The following is an 18,991-nucleotide window of genomic DNA, read 5'->3' as shown; positions in this document are numbered from 1 at the left end:
AGCAATTCAGTTCAACAAGTTATTACCAGAATACCCACTATGTACAGGACATTGTACTGTGTGTTCACTGGAGGAAATGTTTCCAAATGCCAACCATACCTGTCCTCTTCTCTCAAGGAGCTTAGAATGTAATCAAGGAGGTAACAGGATGCATATTTCAAACTAGTAAAACAAATTGGGTGAGGAAGCACATATTGCCAAGGGGAGATTTGGTAGACATCTGTGTCTGATAGAATTCTGGCTAAGTAGATAGAGAAGATTTTTTTTCTTAATTGAAGTGTAGTCAGTTACAGTGTATCAATTTCTGGTGTCCAGCATCATAGTTCAGTCACACATATACATACATATATTTGTTTTCATATTCTTTTTCATTATAAGTGATCGCAAGGTATTGAACACAGTTCCCTGTGCTCTACAGTAGACCTTGTTGTTTATCTCTTTTATATATAATAGTTAGTATCTGCAAATCTCCCAATTTATCCCTTCCCACCCTCTTCCCCCGGTAACCATAAGACTGTTTACCATGTCTGTGAGTCTGTCTCTGTTTTATAAATGAGTTCATTTGTCTTTGGACTTTCAAGTTAAGACGGTTGTCGTTTCTGCAGTTTTAAAGCTCAGGGCCTACCTAGTCAGAGGTAAAAATGACCACCCAAGATTGCCCTTTGTTGAGCGAACGGGCCTGAATGGGTCGGGTCAGTGCCTAACCCCGCTGATACTCAGTAAGTCTTTAAATGAGTGAGAAACTTGGGAAACACGAGCGAGGAAGCACAAGGAGGGAACGCTCTGAGAGAAGGGTCCTCCAAGAGCCTGGTTGAATGGTCACACTGTGAGTGCTTCACATAGACTTTCTGAATGGGCGGATCTCACCATGGCGGACACGGAACCTGAGAGCGAAGGGGAGATTTTAGAGCATGAGGTCCAAATGGGAGCCAGATGGGAAGAACAGACAAGAACGAGGGAATGGGAGGGCAGGTGAATGGCAGAAAGTAGGCAATAAACACATTTCAACAAAGAGGGCCCCATTTTCAGGCCTGCACTTGAAGGGAACTTAATGTTTGGGAGTGATCAGCTGTGTTGATTCCTTGCAATACTGTCTCTTACCTGGATCCTCACATTTTAAGCAGTTTTGCTTTTGTAGAAGAGAATGTCGGATTCCTGAGTGTTTTCCCTTGACAGTATTGATAGACGTAAGCCCTGTTTACCCAAACAGTGGCTTGGGATCACTTTGTTTGACTACCTAAATAGAGTAACGTTCTTTTCCTATAGACAACAAACATATGACTGTTTGTGATGGTGAGGACTGTGATTTCAGGACTATCACAGGAAAAGAGGACACAGTTGAAATTTTATGTAATGAATCAGAATGCAGGTCACTTCATATAGTAGGTTTTTGAAAAAAGAAAATTAGTTGGTCCTTTGGATTTTGTTGGAAAGTATAAATTATCTTTTGGATTTTATATAAGAGAGAAAGTCTGTTGGTGTTCCCCACCCCCCCTCCTCAATATCAATAAATTAAGCATAGGGTCATATCAACTTCATCAGGAGTCAGGAAACCTAGTTCTCGATTCCGACTCTGCCACACAGTAGCAGAGACTTGACTGCTCTGCTTTTTCTCTGGGTCTCTGTGTCCACGTTGGTCCGATTTGGGGTTTAAAGACTCCTGTCTTGGTTATGAGTCAGAATAACAAAGGACACTCACTGAGCACTCGCTGTCAGGCGTGCGCACAGCCCTTCGCTCGTGCTGTCCCAGTTAACTCAAATGACAGCTCCTTGGCGGTTAAATTGTTACCCTCCCAAGTTTTCAGCTGAGGGAACTGAGGCATAAAGAGCACTGGGGTGTGATATTCGAGGCACCGCCCTGAGTGCACTTCACGTGTTTTGTCCCATCTTAGCGTAACCCTCACACAGCCTGTGACCCGTCTCCACTTTGGATGGAGAGAGTGGAGGCCGCAGAGGAAGGGAGACTGTCTCCTTCTCACGGCAGATCCGGGACAGACATACGGTGTCCTCATTCCAAGGGGGAGACCCTCCCATGACACCGTGTTTACATAGAAACCATTGGCATTTGACTCTTTCTCTGTCTATGGTTTTAGCTGTAGAAGAAGCCTAGAAATTTGGCAACTTACAAGCCATATCTGGCCCACCGATGTGTCTTATTTGTTTGCCTGTGTGGTAATTAAAAAAAAAATTTGTAGTTGCCAACATTTTAATGTCCCCATATATAATCTAGATTTCTGGTTTCCTTTGAAAAGTGGAAATTTCTGGCATCCATAGACGGTAATCCTCCTGTGGCAAGTGACCACTGGAGCTGAGTCACATGCTCTCAGGCTTCCCAGGTGCCCACCGAGTTCTCTGTGTCACCTCTGGGGCCTCCGAGTTCATGTGAGTTTGTGACTTCTGGATTCAATGAAAGATTTCCACTTCTCCACTTCTGTAGAATCAAGGGATTTCAAGGTTTGCTGCGTAGCCTGGCAAGTTGGTCATTCCACGTGGTCTCCTCTTCATGGCATCCATGGGGATGAAAGCCACAGTGATGTGGCTTCTCCTTTGCAGGACTTTTAACAGACAGAACCTTTCTCCAGCCTCAGTGACATTTCAAATTTAGGAAGGGGGAGCCGAGTCACAATTGGCCTTGTCACCATTTGGGTTGGATGCTGGCATCTCATGTGTTTGCCCGGGGTTGAGTCATCTGTTTGCATCTGGGTAGACCACACACAGACAAATGTGAGCTCTGTTTATATTCATTTCCTGCCTGGGAACTCGATTCCTCTGGGTCACAGCTTTGGAAAGATTGATAGATTGGAAAATTACCAGTATAGACCTGGACGCAAAAATCCACTTGAACCCATTTTGGGAGTGGACCTTAGTAACCTTGCTTGGGCTACAGCAAAGGGGACTTTCTCACTGACAGCTTTAGTGGATTCGAACGATTGCATAAGCACTGTGTCTGAATATAAGATGTTCAATGTAGGTAAACAACAAGGCCCTACTGTAGAGCACAGGGAACTATATTCAACAGCTTGTAATGGCCTATAGTGAAAAAGAATATGAAAAGATATATATATATGTGTGTGTGTGTGTGTGTATAACTGAATCACTATGCTGTATACCAGAAATTAACACAACATTGTAAATCAATTATATTTCAATTAAAAAAAAAACATGTTCAATGTAATCAAAACGTTTAATATTCCCATTTTATAGATGAGGCAACCAAAACTGAGGACTATCTAAGGTCACATGAGCTAGGTAAGTCCCCGATATAAATGAGCAGAATCCCCTCTGGTTTCCTGGGTGCCTCTCCCAGGCAAGTTGTGAGCCCCACTCCCTGAGTTCCCCAGGGGAGGCACATTCTCCCCACCCCGCCCCCAACCTCTGTTTCATGTGAGCAGCGGTCTGCAAGGGCCAAGACCCAAGGGATCAGGCTTCGGAGCCTGAAAACTCCTCAATCTGCTCCTTGCCTTGTCCCAGGGCCAAGCACACACCCTCTCCACAAAGGGCGTCTTTCCCCATTGTGATGAGTTGGCAGACCCTCTTCAGTGTTGACATCAATGAGCCGCCTCGGTGACCTTCTGGCATTGAAGCTCTTGTTCCCAGCCTCCATCTTCAGCCAGGGGGTTACTGGGAGAAGTGGGGCAGGAATTAATGAGGAAAAAACAGGAAGCCCTCCGGGGGGGGGGGGGGACTCACTGCCACCATCCTCATCAGGACCACTTCTCCAGGACCCACCCTCGGGAGCCCAGAAGATGCCGAACCCAAGTTTGGCAGCCCTGCAAGGTAACTCCTCCCACAGTGAACATCAGAGTCTTTATTAGGACCAAGCCGCCTTAACTCCATGTCCAGTGTTCTAAGAAGCATCATAAGACTTACAAAAGGAACACACGGAAGAAACCTCAGCCTTCCGGGAGTTTATACTGAAGTCGCTAAAGTCAAGAAAATAGACTTGCAGACATAGTAAACAATCTTTCAGTTACCAGGGAAAGGGGGTGGGAGGGGACACATTTGGGAGTTTGAGATTTACAAATGTTAGCCACTATATATAAAAATAGATTTTTAAAAAGTTTCTTTTCTATAGCACAGGGAACTGTGTTCAATATCTTGTAACAATCTTTAATGGAAAAAATACGAAAATAAATATATTTTGTATATGCATGACTGGGACACTGTGCTGTCCACCAGAAACTGACACATCGTAACTGACTGTACTTCAGTTAAAAAAAAAAAAAAAAAAGAATGTGTATCAACATGTTCAAAGAGGAGTCAGTCGGCTTCTTTGAGGCAATAACCATCTCCATCAACAAGACTCCACCCGGGAAATAATCCCCTTGTCCGTTCCTGACTCATAACACTCAGGTGAAGAAAAAGAATCCTAGAACTCAGGTGGGGAGATGTTAAACTGTTTTAGAATTGGAGACCAGGCAGAACTAGAACTGACTACTTCTCATAAATCTTCCTTTAATATCCAGCGACTTTGAGCGTTAATAAGACTGCCAAGGGACCGTGTTTCAATGATAACTTCCTACAGTTTAGACAGCCAGTGATAAGTTCAGTGCAGCCTTGAGCACAGTTTGGAACAGTATGGAATATTTTTCTCAAGCCTCTTACGAAGGTGTGGAATGAAATCTTCTGTGTGGATGCAACCGCTGGCCACATGTGATGTCATTTTCGTGCTGCAGTGGCTCCATTACAGGCATGCAGAGACCCCAGAGAGTCAGTATGCCTGAGGGGCCGTGTTGCCTTCTTCCCATTTGCCATGGTTCTCTGTCGGTAGACTTGTGGCTTTGAAAGTGACTGTAATTCATCATGAACTGTAATTCATCATGACATTGACATTGTGTTCCTCACGTGTATTCTTCCTGTAAATAGTGTGCAGAATCCTCCGGAACTGACCAGATCATCTCGAACTTCACTCAGACTGACTGCTCAGGCTGTTGTGTCTGTTTTTGATGTCTCTTGTGTACGTGATTGCTTGTCTGCTAAGTGAATTTATCTGGCTAGCGCTTCTCTGCAGCTGGGGCAGCAGTTAGCGGAAGACAGTGGAAGTGCTGTGTGTCTTCATATTTGGTGCCTAGAGGTCTCTGGTTTTCATGTGTTTCCCTCCACACCCTTCTTTTTTAAGTGAAGTGTAGTTGATTCACAGTGTTGTGTTGGTTTCGGGTATACAGCATAGTGATCCAGTTATATATGTATTTTTTCATGTTGTTTTTTATTCTAGGTTATTATAGGATATTGAATATATTTCCTTGTGCTATACAGTTAGACCTTGTTGTTTATCTATTTTTTTTTTTTTGGCAGGGGGAGGTAATTAGGTTTATTTGTTTATTTTTTTAGAGGAGGTACTGGGGATTGAACCCAGGACCTCGTACATGCTAAGCATGCACTCTCCCACTTGAGCTGTACCCTCCCCCCTATTGTATACATAGTAGTTTGTATCTGCTAATTCCAAGCTCCCAATTTATCCACACCGTGTCCCCTTTGGTAACCATAAGTTTGTTTTCTGTGTCTGTGAGTCTCTTTCTGTTTTGTAAATAAGTTCATTTGTATCATTTTTTTTAAGATTCTATACATAAGTGATATGCTGTGATATTTATCTTTCTCTGCCTGACTTCACTTAGTATGATAATGTCTGGGCCCATCCATGTTGCTACGAATAGCATGATTTCGTTCATTTTTATAAGTGAGTGGTATTCCATTATATAAATATATCACATTTTCTTTATCCAATCATCTTGGGTTGCTTAGCTGTTGTAAATAGTGCTGCTATGAACACTGGGGTGCATATGTCTTTTCAAATTAGAGTTTTTCTCCAGCTATATGCCCAGGATTTGGGATTGCTTGGTCAAATGGTAACTCTATTTTTAGATTTTTAAAGAAATCTCCGTACTTTTTTCCATAGGTTTTCCAAATGGCTGCACCAATTTACATTCCTGCCAAGAGTGTAGAAGGGTTCCCTTTTCTCCACACCCTCTCCAGTATTTATCGTTTGTGGACTTTTTGATGATGGCCATTCGACCATTGTGGTTTTGATTTACATTTCTCTGATAATCAGCGGTTCTGAGCATCTTTTCATGTGCCCACACCTCCTTCTGAATTTTGGCTTCTTTCCAGCTGCCGAGACAGCTGTTTATCGTTCAGTTTGCAGTTCGTTCCCGGATGAATTACCCGTTGCTCTGTCTGCCTGTCATTGTTGTGGTTTCTTCAAGTTCCCATGTGATGAGGTGGGGAGGGGGGAACAAACCAGCCTGGGCTCAGTAAAGGGCTGGACTGTCTATTCAAATCAGAGTTATTTTTAGAAAGATGCTATAGAATTTGTTTCCCCGATCAGCAGGATTTATGGAAAGCCATGTGTCGGTATGATTTCCTCAGATGAAGCTTTAGAAATTTCTTTTAGCACCCTGGAGCTGGCCGTGGTGCCTTCTGTGGGCAGACCTGCCCCTCGCACCTGCGGGGTTCCCGGGAGGGGATGAGTGCGGGAGGTTCACAGTGTTCATTCACCCTTGAGGAACCAGACTCCACCAGGAAGGGCAGAAAGGATGTTACCATGACCTCTGTTAGCAGCCAAGCTGAGGATGTGGAGTGATCTGTTTAATCAATACCTTATCTGGATTGTCAGGTGTAAAATGCTTAGAAAATAATGCAGCCAAATACTCACTTCTGAAATAACACTGAGTGTCATTTCACCTTCCTTTGATTCGGAAGGTCCTTTGGAATCTGTTTCCTGGGGGAGCTTGTTAATAACAGTTCTGGATGTAGACTGGCTGATAAAGCAGCCTTTATCTTAGTTAGGAAGGGAAATAGGCCCGTGGAAGCCAGGAGAGGGTTGCGAGCCCCAAGCAGAGGAGGGGGTGTTTGCGCTCAGGGGTGCTAGCACTCAGCCCTGTCTAGCTCTCTTGCCCCCCCTCCCCCGTCTTCCCTTCTGGAGTATTAGCGGGGTCAAGGTCGGGCCTCCTCTTTCCTGTTTTGGTCCTCACCTGTTAGCACCGAGTTCTGTGATGCACTTTGAAGTGCATCATTAATAAATTGGATGGCTACTGATTTTCAGCAAAACCCCAGGATTTTCAGCAAAGCTCTCCCCTGGGGATGGCCCTGACTTTGGTCTGTCCGGCCCATTGAGCTCAGTGTGCCCGGACTGGATTCTCACTCAGAAACGGGCTGATGCTGCAGCCTTTCCCATGCTGTGGGCTGCTGGACCCCCTGGCTCTGGGGCCTGACTTGGACCCTGTCTCGGAGCCAGCTCGCGTTCTGGGCTTCCAGGCTCATCCTTCAAAGAGCTGAAAACAGCCTCAGAGTATCCTTCTCTTAGGAGTTTTCTCACCCTTGACAAGCCCCGGGGACAAAGAGACCTGACCTCCGTGGCCTCTTGTCTGTCAGCCCCGGTTGAATATTCACTCCGCAGAGCCTCATGCCAGGCATCCTGAAAAATGATAGAAGAAGGAGTGATGCTCTCTTGGCCTTTGAACATTTTATCAACTTACAGGAGAGACCGAGCCAGCACGAAGCAAACGCACGCAAACACAGATGTCAGCCAGACATACATCATTCATTATTCATAAATCCAGTGAACCTAGCCTGGGAACACGTGCTTATAAGTACACAGATCTGTGTGCGTTCGTGTTTATATATACATAGGTTTATATGTACACACGTTTATAGATATACACTGATCTATATGTACATAGATCTATATGTGCACGTGTTTATACACACACAGATCTATATGCATACATGTAAATATGTAAACAGATCTACATGTGTATATGTTTATATATATACATGTTTACATATACACTGTCCTATATGTACATATATTTATATATACAGAGATCTGGATGTGCATGTGTTTCTATAGACTTAGATCTAGATGTATGCATGTTTATACACACAGATCTGTATGGACAAATATTTATAAATACACAGATCTACATGCACACATGTTTATATAGACACAGATCTACACGTGTGCATATTTATGTGTGCGCAGATCTAGATGTACATATACTTATATTACACAGGTCTATATGTACACGTTTATATATACGAATCTATATGCATACATGTTTATATATGTGTAGATTTATATATACACACGTTTATATATGTATACATTGATCCATATGTACATAGATCTATACGTGCACATGTTTATATATACAAATCTATATATGTGTATGTTTATATGTTCACAGATCTATATGCACATGTGTATGTATACAGCAGTCTATAGGTACACATATGTATAGATACATAGATCTGTATGCATGTTTATATACCCTGAGCGATACATACATGTTTATATACACATAGATCTATACATGTGCTTATATATATATGTGCAGATCTAGATGTACATATATTTATATTACACAGATCTATATGTGCACGTTTATATACATAAACAGGTTTATATGTAGATAGAATTAAAGCATTTGCTGAAATAGCCAAGGTGACCAGAGCTGGGAAAAGGTACTTTTCTGCTAAGTTTTGGTTCTCCAGGGATAACGCAGAGGAAGGGATCCCGCGCAGAGAGGAGAAGGTTTCGGTGCCTGGCGCTGCAGACACCGGCGGGAGGCAGTTTGGCACCTGAGGATTCAGGCTGTGGTAGCTTCTCCGTTAGGATGCCCGTTGGCACCCTGGCCGTGTCTCGGCCGCAGGTCACGTCGGGGCCGGCAGGTAGGCTAGCCACACGTGGGTTGTGGGACCGTCACCATAAGGTGCCTTGCAGTCCTGATTCTTCCACAGGGATCGTTGCAGAAGAACGAGAGAGGACTATGATTTGGGACGCAATGGGTCAGTGTTCTTCCTTGTCCAACTCAGCTGGGTTGAAGGGGCGGGGGTTAGCAGCGAGCAGTGGGGACTTGGTCCCAGGTGTCCTTCTGCATTTACAAAGGAGGAAACGGACAGCGCCGGGTTGGGAGGGGCCTGGGGTGGTTGTGGTCAGTGCCTCTGACGGGATGTGCTGTAGTCCCGTCTCCTCGGGTACCGTTGTCCTGATGCGCCCTTCCCAGAGAGCTGGCAGAGGGGACAGCGAAGGAGGTCCAGCCCAGCACAAAACCCTGGAAACGGTATTATTGTGCCTCCTTAACCGAAAAGAGATCGGATGCACAGGAAGGTGGCCTGATGTGATGTGGGCACAACCAGCAAAGGATGGCACCTGAATTTCAAACCCAAGTGCGTCTGCTCCAAAGCCTGGGATCTGTCGTTAGCATAGCCCTACCCCCTCTGAAATTCGGCCCTGACTTCACTCCAACCTCAGAACAAGGGTCTCCTAAGATACGGGAGACCTGCACTCTCCAATCTGGCAGCCACCCCCCCCCCCGGGCATGTGTGACCACTTCAAGTTAAATTAATTAAAATTAAGTAAAAGTTAAAATTCAGTTCCCAGTTGCACTAGCCACTTTTCAAGAGCTCATCAGCTATAAGTAGCCAGTGATGACTGAATCAGACCGCGCAGGACACCATCCTCGCAGGAACTTTGCATTAGATCCATGGGGAGTGAGACCACCACTCTAAAACCTTAGCAAACCCAGCTCTGCCCCTTGCTGGCTGTGCATCCATGGGCTGGTTACTTAACCTCTCTGTGCCTCAGTTGCTGCTTCTGTGAAATAGGGATAGTCAGGCAGCTCCTGATAGGGTTCAGAGGAGGGTTCTTTGTAACGTTCTTTTTTTTTTTTCAAATAAAGTTATTTAATGAAGAAATAAATAGAATGCAATGGCACGGAAATAATAATCTGATATTCTAGGTGTTTTTCTTTTCACATACATTTTAGATTTAGCTTATAATTACCTACCAAAATCTAATGAAAGTAAGATTGTGACCGCATTAAATTTAATATTTGGACATCATGGGCATGTTTGCAATATTGAGATTTTTTCCACTCCATGAATATATTGTATCCCAATTTATGTACATCCTTTTCTTTGCAATGTTCTTAGCCTGCTGCCTGGAGCATCGTGTGTTCTCGACACAGGTTAGTTACCTGAAGAGGTGGAAAGTCTGTTAGCGCGAACATTTTGTGGTTTTCTAAACCCTCTATCAGTTCCGTTTACCTCTGATATTTTTATCTGGGGAAGGTGGGAGGGAGCTTGAATCAGAGGGAGGAGGGTCTTGATAATCTGCATTTGGAGTGCTTCGTGGAGTCCGGGAACTGTGCGTGAACGCACAAGATGATTTTATTTCACATCCATTTCTGTAACACACTATGTGCCGGGGTGTGATCTAAGCACTTACCGAGTCTTCCCTCATTTAATCATCCAAACAAGTCCTACATGGTAGGGATCCTATCCCCTCATTTTCAACACCCTCCACAGTTCCCGACCTTCCACGGGCTGTGACTTACCTTGGTGAGTCCTGCAGGAGTAGGGAAGGGAGGGCAGATGTAATAAGATTCAATGCTTTAGAAGAGAGTAGAGAACCAAAGAACCACAGAGGGCTAATCGTCTCAGGCTGGGGTACTCCGTGTGCAGCACCCAGCTTAGCCCACAGCCCTGGGAGCGGGGTGGCCGTCTCTCCAGTGCAGAGATGTGGAAGCCAGCTAAAGAGGGTTAACGACCAGCACAGCATCACCCAGCTGGCTCACCTTGCTGGCTGTTAGAAGGGAAGGTACCACTTTTGCGTGTTTCACTGTAACATAAAGTAGAAATGAAGGGATGCAGGTAAACAGCCCTCAGGCTGGAGGGGGGAATGAATTACCCCAGCTGGGAGGAACACGGGAGTCTTCACTGAAGAGGTGGCATTCGAAATGGAGCTTGGAGGGGGGTGGGCTGTGGGCGGATGGGATCGGGGGAGGAAGGGTCCAGGCAGACGGAGGACACAGGAAGTTGGCAGAATGAGGCCAAGGAGGAGGGTCTGCTTGAGTGGGGATGAGGATGCTGCCACTGATCCTGCTCGGAGTGCCCAGTGAGTGCATGGCCATAGTCAAAAGCAGACGGGCTCTTAGTTTTGTGATGATTTAAAAATTCTCTACAGACAGTGTACCCTCTTTATTCCGTGCGCTCAGGACAGACCACCCCTGCCAGCCCCCTCCTGCTGGTCACTAGGTTTGTTTGGATCAGTGTCTCCTTTTTTTTTTTTTTTTTTTTTTAATTGAAGTATAGTCAGTTCACAATGTTGTGTCAGTTTCTGGTGTGCAGCACAGTGTTCATGGATCAGTGTCTCCTGAATGCCTTCCTCGCTCTGCCTCCTTGGTCGCTCTCCACGTTTCTATGTTTCTTAGCCCCCAGCTCCTCACGCCGTGACCTGGGGAAACAGGTTCCGTGAAGGACAGAGGGGTGGCCCTGGGCTGCCCAGGAGTCTGAGGGGTGGAGGGTCAGAAGTGGAGCCAGGCATCTGTCTCACTCCGGGTCTGGAGTCCGGCTGCCGGAGGCAGGAAACCTGTGACAGAAACTCCCCTCGGGATCCAAGTGATGCTTTTGAGTCCCCAGGCCACGCTAGATTGAACCAGAGGGCGTGGACCACAGGCCTGGGGGAAGCTTCTGAGAGATCTGTCACTTGCTGGGAAGCTGGCAGTTGGGAGCCGAAGGTTGACCTGACCAAGGAGAAGCCCAGGTGGTGTGGACGCCCTCCGCCCCCGCCCCCCTGCCCTCCCCTACCTGCTACCCTGGGGCCGAGGACAGGAGGACCACCTCCTGCTCACTTCCAACCGCGTTTTGCTCTCTGTTGTGTAGTACTCAGTGCAGGATCCGCTCGGGAGAGCTGGGGCGAGGCTGGCTGAGGTTCTCAAGGAGCTGAGTTTTGAGTTCAGGTGCCCGCCCAGCTGTGGAATGATGCTTCCAGACCTTTCAGACCTTTGAGACCTCTGGGCGCTCTCAGAAAGCACTTCAAGCCTCCCGTCGGCATCCGGTGGCCCAGGGGAGTCCCAGGGAAAGGCGGCAGGTAGAGTATCCTTTCTGAGTTTTATTCCCTCCTGTCCTCCCTCCCTTTCTTTCCATGTGTCTGTGTTGCTCTGTTGTCTCCTTCTTCTCAACGTGCCAATGACAAGTGACGCAGGGGAATTTATTTTCTGTGCTTGTCAACAGAGAGGCGATGGATGGAAAGGTGGCGGGTACCCCAAGGTGCTCACAACAGCATCCCGGAGATTCCACACCACTGGCTGCTCCCAAGCACGAAGCCACCCTCCCTGGGAGGCGGCAGGAAGCCAGCCTGGAGGAGGTGAGCAAGGTCAATCCCTCTGCCCTAGACTCTGTCAGCCTTTGGCTGTCGGATGACAGGCCTTCTCCTGTGTGTCCTTCTACAGGCTCCCCTTTTTGGCCAGAGGACTGACCACCATCTCAGGTGTCCTGGGAACTGCTGGAGGACATAGAGGGGGATGCTGCTGGTCCCCAGGACAGAACCCAGCAGCTGGAACCCAGAAGCCCCCAGCCCGGGACTCCAGCCCAGCCTCCTTCAGACTATGCAGCCTGAGCGGCGGTTCAGATGGGACTATTTTTGCTTTGCTGTCACCTCACTGACACATAATCCTGGATGCTTTTCAATGGTCGGCTTTTCTTTTTCCCCTCTATCTTTTCTTTTTCTGGGCCCTGGGGATTGTAAGGAAAGAATTACTTGGGAAAATACAATTCTGTTGCCAAAATGAGCCTTGTTTATGAACAAATACTGTCCCTAGGGATTTTCTGAATTGCAATCCCAGGATACCTACTAAATGGGGTTGCATGGTTCGATGTGTGTGGTACTGATCCTTCAATTAAAAATACATTTACTTTTCTTCCTTTTTTTTTTTTTTTTTTCCTCCACATTGGGAGCCAGGTAATGGCCCAAGTCACATTTGCTTAACTACTGAAGCGATCTCAGTGCAGTGTTGCTTCAAGTCTAATGAAACATATATTGTGAGGAGGGTGCAGCTCAGTGGCGGAGCACGTGCTTAGCACGCACGAGGTCCTGGGTTCAATCCCCAGTGCCTCCATTAAAAAATAAAAAGATAAATTAAAAAAACCCGAATTACTCCCCCACCAAATGAAAGGGAGGAAGACAGACAGACAGACAGACAGACAGAAGGAAAGAAAGGGCCTTTAAAAATTATACATTATACCCTAGACTCTTGCACCATATCTGGTATGTATGTTACTTTGCACCTTGTAGATTGAAATTTAATTCCTGACCGATCCTGCAGCTGGAATAGGGGAGAAATGATGTGTATCAAAGTGCCTTCAAACACCCTGAACGTAAACTAACCCACAGTAAGCGGGTGGTTTTCGGAGGCGGAGCCGGGACCGGGGACCCCCTGCTTGGCTGGCTGTTCTGGAGGAACTGGGAACCAGGCCCCTTCTTCTGTGTCTGGGTCTGCGGAGAACGCGGTGCTTCTGGCTGGGGTCCTGTAACCGTGCCTGCCTCGCAATAAAACACCTTCAGCTGACTCCGCGGCGAGGTCTCTGTCCGTTTCCTGTGATGCTGTGTCCTCGGTGGCTTTGCAGGGGTCCGGGGTGGCCCTGCACTGGGTCGGCCCGCGGGGGATCCCAGTGGGAGGCGGTGCCGCGGCTCCTTTGGAAACATCTAGGCGTGGGGACAGTGCGTGTGATCAGCGCTCCTGCCCTCCGTATGAGAGTCGGTTCTAGAAATCTCTGCTCATCACGGAGCCCTGCTGGGGCAGTGAGCTGCCCCCTGCCCTCACTTTCTCCCTCTGGAGCCCATTTGTTTCCGTGAGACCCTCAGACAAGCCCCCAGCCCTCTGAACCTCAGTTTCCTCATCCACAAAATATGTGGCTATGTGAGGGTAGCGGCGCTTCCCGCAGTGACAAGTGCCCTTAGAAGGACGGCCCGTGGATGGTACTTAGGTGGGGGCCACGCCGGGCAGGGGCAGCACCGAGTGCAGGGTGGTGAGTGTATTTGTTAATCAAGAATTGAAAGAACATCGAATTCCTTCGAGTTGGCTTTTGCTCGGGGTCACTGAGTAACCTCGGAGTGGCTTCTCACCTCCTTGCTGGAAGCCTTTGGAATGAATGATTCCCGGGCGGAAGTCGGGAGGGGAGAACTCGCTGCTCCGTGCCGTGCCCACGTGGGCACACCTTATTCCTCCTTCCATGGAGCACAGCAGAGTCGTCCCTCCTTCTCGGAGACGACGCTGCTGCCTTGACAGAAAGGGAAACTTACATGCACTTCGATGTGTGACTCCACCTTGCACGCCTGTTTTCACCGCCGGGCCCAGGCCATCTGAGGGCAGGCAAGTCTCTATACACGGACACAGAGGTCACCTCGGGGGAGAAGGTGACCTGTCTCAGGCCATATCAGGTTGTCTCTGCCACGTTGGTAGAAAGCACTCTCCTCTCTTCCTCCATACCTGAGGTTCCGGGATGACCAGGATGGGATGCAGACCAGAGCTAAGATAACTCATTCCATGTTGGGTGGCCGGGGGCTTTGCTCTGAATGCCATGGTCTGTAGTATCCTCATTATCCCTGGACTTCAAGGCATGCGTAGTAGAAAGAACACTTCCTGATTTCTACCTTGAAGTCATTCAGTTGGTTGTAACAACAAGACAGCAACTAACACTTGTTGAGGATTTGTTTTTTAACTGAAGTATAGTCAGTTACAATGTGTCAATTTCTGGTGTACAGCACAGTGTCCCAGTCATGCATATACACACATATATTCGTTTTCATATTCTTTTTCATTAAAGGTTATTACAAGATATTGAACATAGTTCCCTGTGCTCTACAAAGAAACTTTTTTAAAACATCTATTTTTATATGTAATGGCTAACATTTTAAAATATCTAACTCCCAAATTTATCCCTTCCCACCCATTTTCCCCAGTAACCATAAGATTGTTTCCTATGTCTGCGAGCCTGTTTTTGTTTTTTAGGTGAGTTCATAGTGTCCTTTTTTTTTTTTTTTTCTTTTATATTCCACATATGAGTGCTATCATGTGGTATTTTTCTTTCTCTTTCTGGCTTACTTCACTTAAAATGACGATCTCTAGGTCCATCCATGTTACTGCAAAAGGCATTGTTTTATTCTTTTTTATGGCTGAGTAGTATTCCATTGTATAAATGTAACACAACCTCTTTATCCAGTCATCTGTCCAGATGGACATTTAGGTTGTTTCCATGTCTTTCCATGTCTTGACTATTGTAAATAGTGCTGCTATGAACATTGGGGTGCATGTGTCTTTTTGCATTAGAGTTCCCTCTGGATATATGCCCAGGAGTGGGATTGCTGGATCATATGGTGACACTTGTTGAGTATTTAGTACCTACGGGGCACTGGGCACAGCATTTTACAAACACTGGCGCATTTCATCATCAGAACAACTTTGTGAGGTAGGTCCTTAACTCTTAACCATGACTTGGGTGAGAACCAGGCATAAGGGGTGAGGTAACTGGGCCAGGCAGATCCCCCAGCAGGTGAGAGAGTCACAGCTGGGATGCACTTCAAAGTCAGGAGGACCCTGGTCCCTTTACCAGTGTGTGCAGCCCCTTCCAGCCCCCGTCTGCTTTACTGGCTTCTGACTTTGAACCTCACCTTGGGATTGTCATTGCCCTTGCTTATAACTTGGGGCAATTACCTACCGTCCTCGCCTGCCTGTCTGAGCTTGGCAGGTGTATGCCAACTCACTGCAAATAAATTTGAGAAGGAAAGTTTTTATTTTAAACATCGGTATTTTTTAAGCTAAAAATGTGTGTGTGCGTATGTATGTACGTATATATATGTGTGTGTATATATGTGTGTCCGGTTTCAGCCCACCATATGCTGAGATTTCTAGCATTCTGAGGTTTCAGAGCACCGTATCCAGACGAGGTCCTAATGCATGTGAATGTTAAGCCCAGGAGCTCCCTCGAGGGTCAGTGAGCAGGCGCTCACTAAAAGGCAAAACAGTTTCAGATTTTTCAGCAACACGATGCTGGCTCTAATCTTAGTTCCTAAAGTCTGTATCAAGGGACAGCATCCTGTTGGATGGACATAACCTCCTCCTAGTTCCTCTAGCAGCTTATCCAGAAGGTGGTGTCCTCGTGTGTTTGTTTGGAGGATCACTGGCGTTTAAAGCAGTTTACATATTTGCAGGCAGATGGTGGTAGCAGGTGTGCTTGGTGCCTTGTCCATATTTCTGGGGGCTTTCTGGGGGGCACCTGTGTGCATCCCAGGCCAGAAGTGCTGGGGTGTTCTCCCCTTCTGCCCTAAGGTAAAGCCCACAGCCAAGACTGAGGAGTGTAGGTGTATAAACACCCCAGCTCCCTCCCCGTTTGGATGCACTGGACTGAGGCCTGTTCCACGCTGGCTCTGAGGTCCCCCTGAGGTTGCACTGCATTTGCCCCTGATGGGAACTAGTTTGCTAACCCACTTTTGTTGGCTGCCTTCCCTTCTTTGTTTCATACCTCCCTTCTCAACTGGAATGTCCCGGGATCACCTCCCCAAGAAGTAGTTTATTTGCACATAAATTCCTGTCTTAGGGTCTGCTTCTGAGGGGAGCCCAGGCAATTTCAAAATCCAGGGGCTAGTCAGTTACAGAAGTAATAGCGTCCCAGGGAAAGCACCGCAGTGCGTACCACTCAGCGCTGAGCAGTGCCCCCCAGGTCCCTCTGGTACCTCTGCTGCCTTAGGATCTGGAAAGGAGACCTTGTAAATCTGAGAGCCACTCGCAAAGGACGGTTTCCTTCCTGCGAAACAGGCACTGCCACAGGTTATCAGAGATTTTTCCTTTAAATGAAGGACTCAACGTAGGAGACCAGGCGAGAGTCACCTGACAGCAAATCAAATTACGATTCACCGGCTGGGATGAGTAATTAAATAGAAGGGGGTAATGGGAAAAGCAGAGAGTCTCAATCCCTGAGCCCCCCTCTCACCTCTCAAGGACTCCTATTTGCCTTTGAATCACTTCTGCTTCGATTAACATTGATTGAACCTGCCCTGGGTGGCTGGCTCCTGTCACATCCCATCACCGGAGGCTCCAAGATGCTCCGTCTGCAAGCCTTTGTTGTGCCGGGACGTTTTGGGGGCACTGTTGACTGTTGTGTGGAGGAGCTAATGCATCGGATCAGCATGGTTATACAAGAGGTTTGCCTTTTCCACACGGCGGTTTTGTAAACGGGATGTCATCTCTGCCATGATCCTTGGCAACTTGAAACAATCCTCTTAAGTTCAAACTGTGAGGCTCTAAAAAGCACACCAGGCTGACCCATGACTCCTTTTAAAGATGGACATTGAGCAGGTTGGCTTGTGAAGCTGGAAACTGTGCCTGAGTCTTTGTTAGAGGCATCGCACAGCTCATTTGGGTTTCTGTTGGTGGGTGGAGCACACACACACAGACATGTTTCTCTCTGGGTTGTCCTCTCCGGGCTCAGGCCTGGGACGCTGGGGCTGTATTTTATTCTTGTTTTCAGTGGATGGCTGAGATCAGCGCTTTCTTTGTGTGAGGTATCCATTCCCCCTTTATCCGTTCCAAATAATTGAAGTAGATAATGGAAAATATTTATGTTATAGATTGCTACTGAATTTTAGTTTCAGCCAACAGCAGTGAACACCCAGCCCTGCGCTGTCGGGGGAAGGAAGGAGAAATCAAAGCCCCATCCTTGGAGGCATAGTCTGATATTGAAGGCAAGATTCCTACTAGGAAAAAAAAAATCAGAGAATAACATTGCTCCTAGGATCTTTAATGACCAAGATTCTTTTATGTAGGAAAAATATTTGCTACCCTCGGTAACTTTTGAATGCCCGTATCTGTAATCTCATTCATTATTAAATGCTTTCCTCAACATTCGGTTGCTACCTTTGCCCCTAATAAATCAAAAACATATTTTATGAATCAATCATCTTCAATATTTAATTGCTGCTTACACATTTAAGTAGACAAATTCTCCTAAATATTTCAATCAAATCTCTACCAATTTCATTTCAAAAGCTTCACAAATTTTCAAAGCAGACAGCATGCACACGCATGCAGACACACTCAAGTAATCTCAATGGGATTCAGAATGTATTATACCTCCACTTAAATGATTAAGAGGTATTTATACTATGGGTTTGATTTATGTTTTCATTATTTATGAACTTGATTTGTAGCCTCCCTGTATTTTATACTTCTCACTGTTTATACTTTGCTAGAGTTACGGTCATACAGAATGCCGCGTCAAACCAGCTGAGTTTACAGATCCTGGGAGATCAGTCCCTTAGTTTGGTTGGCATGTGGGATCTTAGTGGAGCTCTCGAAATTTGATTCCATCCTGGGCTGATGTTTTGTCTCAGAGTCACGCAAGGTTCAGCTGCCACATCAGTGAACCATCAGACGCCCATGTCTCATATCAGCAACGTGGAGCGCCCCCAAGGGTTCCTGTGTCCATCACATCTTCGTCCCAGGCAGTGAGCCTTTACTTCGTGAGGTCTTGGTTTCTCAGTAATTTTTGACTAAAAACACCCAGTGATTTCATCATTTAAGGGATGGAGAGGGGGTCTAGGCAACAGATTCTCTTTGGATTGCTGCCTCATGCACCAGCCTTATGTGTGACCATAGGAGCTGACCACTCTTCTGGTCAACCAAGGAAAATCTCCAACTTTCCTTGAGTTACTTGACTTAAAATTATCTCATCTGTTCTTTCTTATGTACTGAGAAGAAAAATCAAAGACCCAGAACATCTCTAAATATCAATTCTCTAACCTACTTATTAAAATAGTTTAAAAAAAATGCCCAAATATGATTTTAGTTTCCAGTGACCTCTCTGTGTACCTTACACATTTTCAGTGCTGGGTACCATTATGCACAGAAGGCTTTTCACAGACACGTTATCCCAGGGCACTATAATGATTCGTGGTGTTCAAATTAGTGCAGCATGTGCACCCCATTAAGCTGCCTCCCTTGTCTTCTTGGCATCGCTCCTGAGACATTTTTGAAAGTCTCTTGCTTAGAGGCAACAAGATGTTCCATACTTATATTGATTTTTCTCTGCTATTAGCTGAGCTTTTAGTCCCTGAGAAGCCCTGATTCCTATTAATAGAGAGAGACTGGCAGGGGAGCTGCATATACGTTTTATCCCCACGGATGTGGTGATGCAGAAAGTAACACTAATTTTG

At 46.3% G+C, this 18,991-nt stretch overlaps 1 protein-coding gene across 1 annotated transcript in view; it reads left to right on the top strand.

The window, feature by feature from the left end:
- Window positions 1-12,723, top strand: part of LOC105087204 (procyclic form-specific polypeptide B-alpha-like) — a 123,592-nt gene extending 110,869 nt beyond the window's left edge. Inside the window, exons 3-5 of the mRNA XM_064496811.1 lie at window positions 11,665-11,872; window positions 12,016-12,148; window positions 12,234-12,723. Of these exons, the coding sequence (XP_064352881.1) occupies window positions 11,665-11,790 (126 nt within the window). The 3' untranslated portion in view covers window positions 11,791-11,872; window positions 12,016-12,148; window positions 12,234-12,723. The remainder of the gene's footprint in view (window positions 1-11,664; window positions 11,873-12,015; window positions 12,149-12,233) is intronic.
- The last annotated feature ends 6,268 nt before the right edge of the window (window positions 12,724-18,991 follow it).

This window comes from Camelus dromedarius, chromosome 17 (assembly GCF_036321535.1).
Source record: "Camelus dromedarius isolate mCamDro1 chromosome 17, mCamDro1.pat, whole genome shotgun sequence".
Lineage (NCBI taxonomy): Eukaryota > Metazoa > Chordata > Mammalia > Artiodactyla > Camelidae > Camelus > Camelus dromedarius.
Note: the sequence above shows the minus strand (reverse complement) of the source record. Positions and strands in the feature narration are given on the sequence as shown.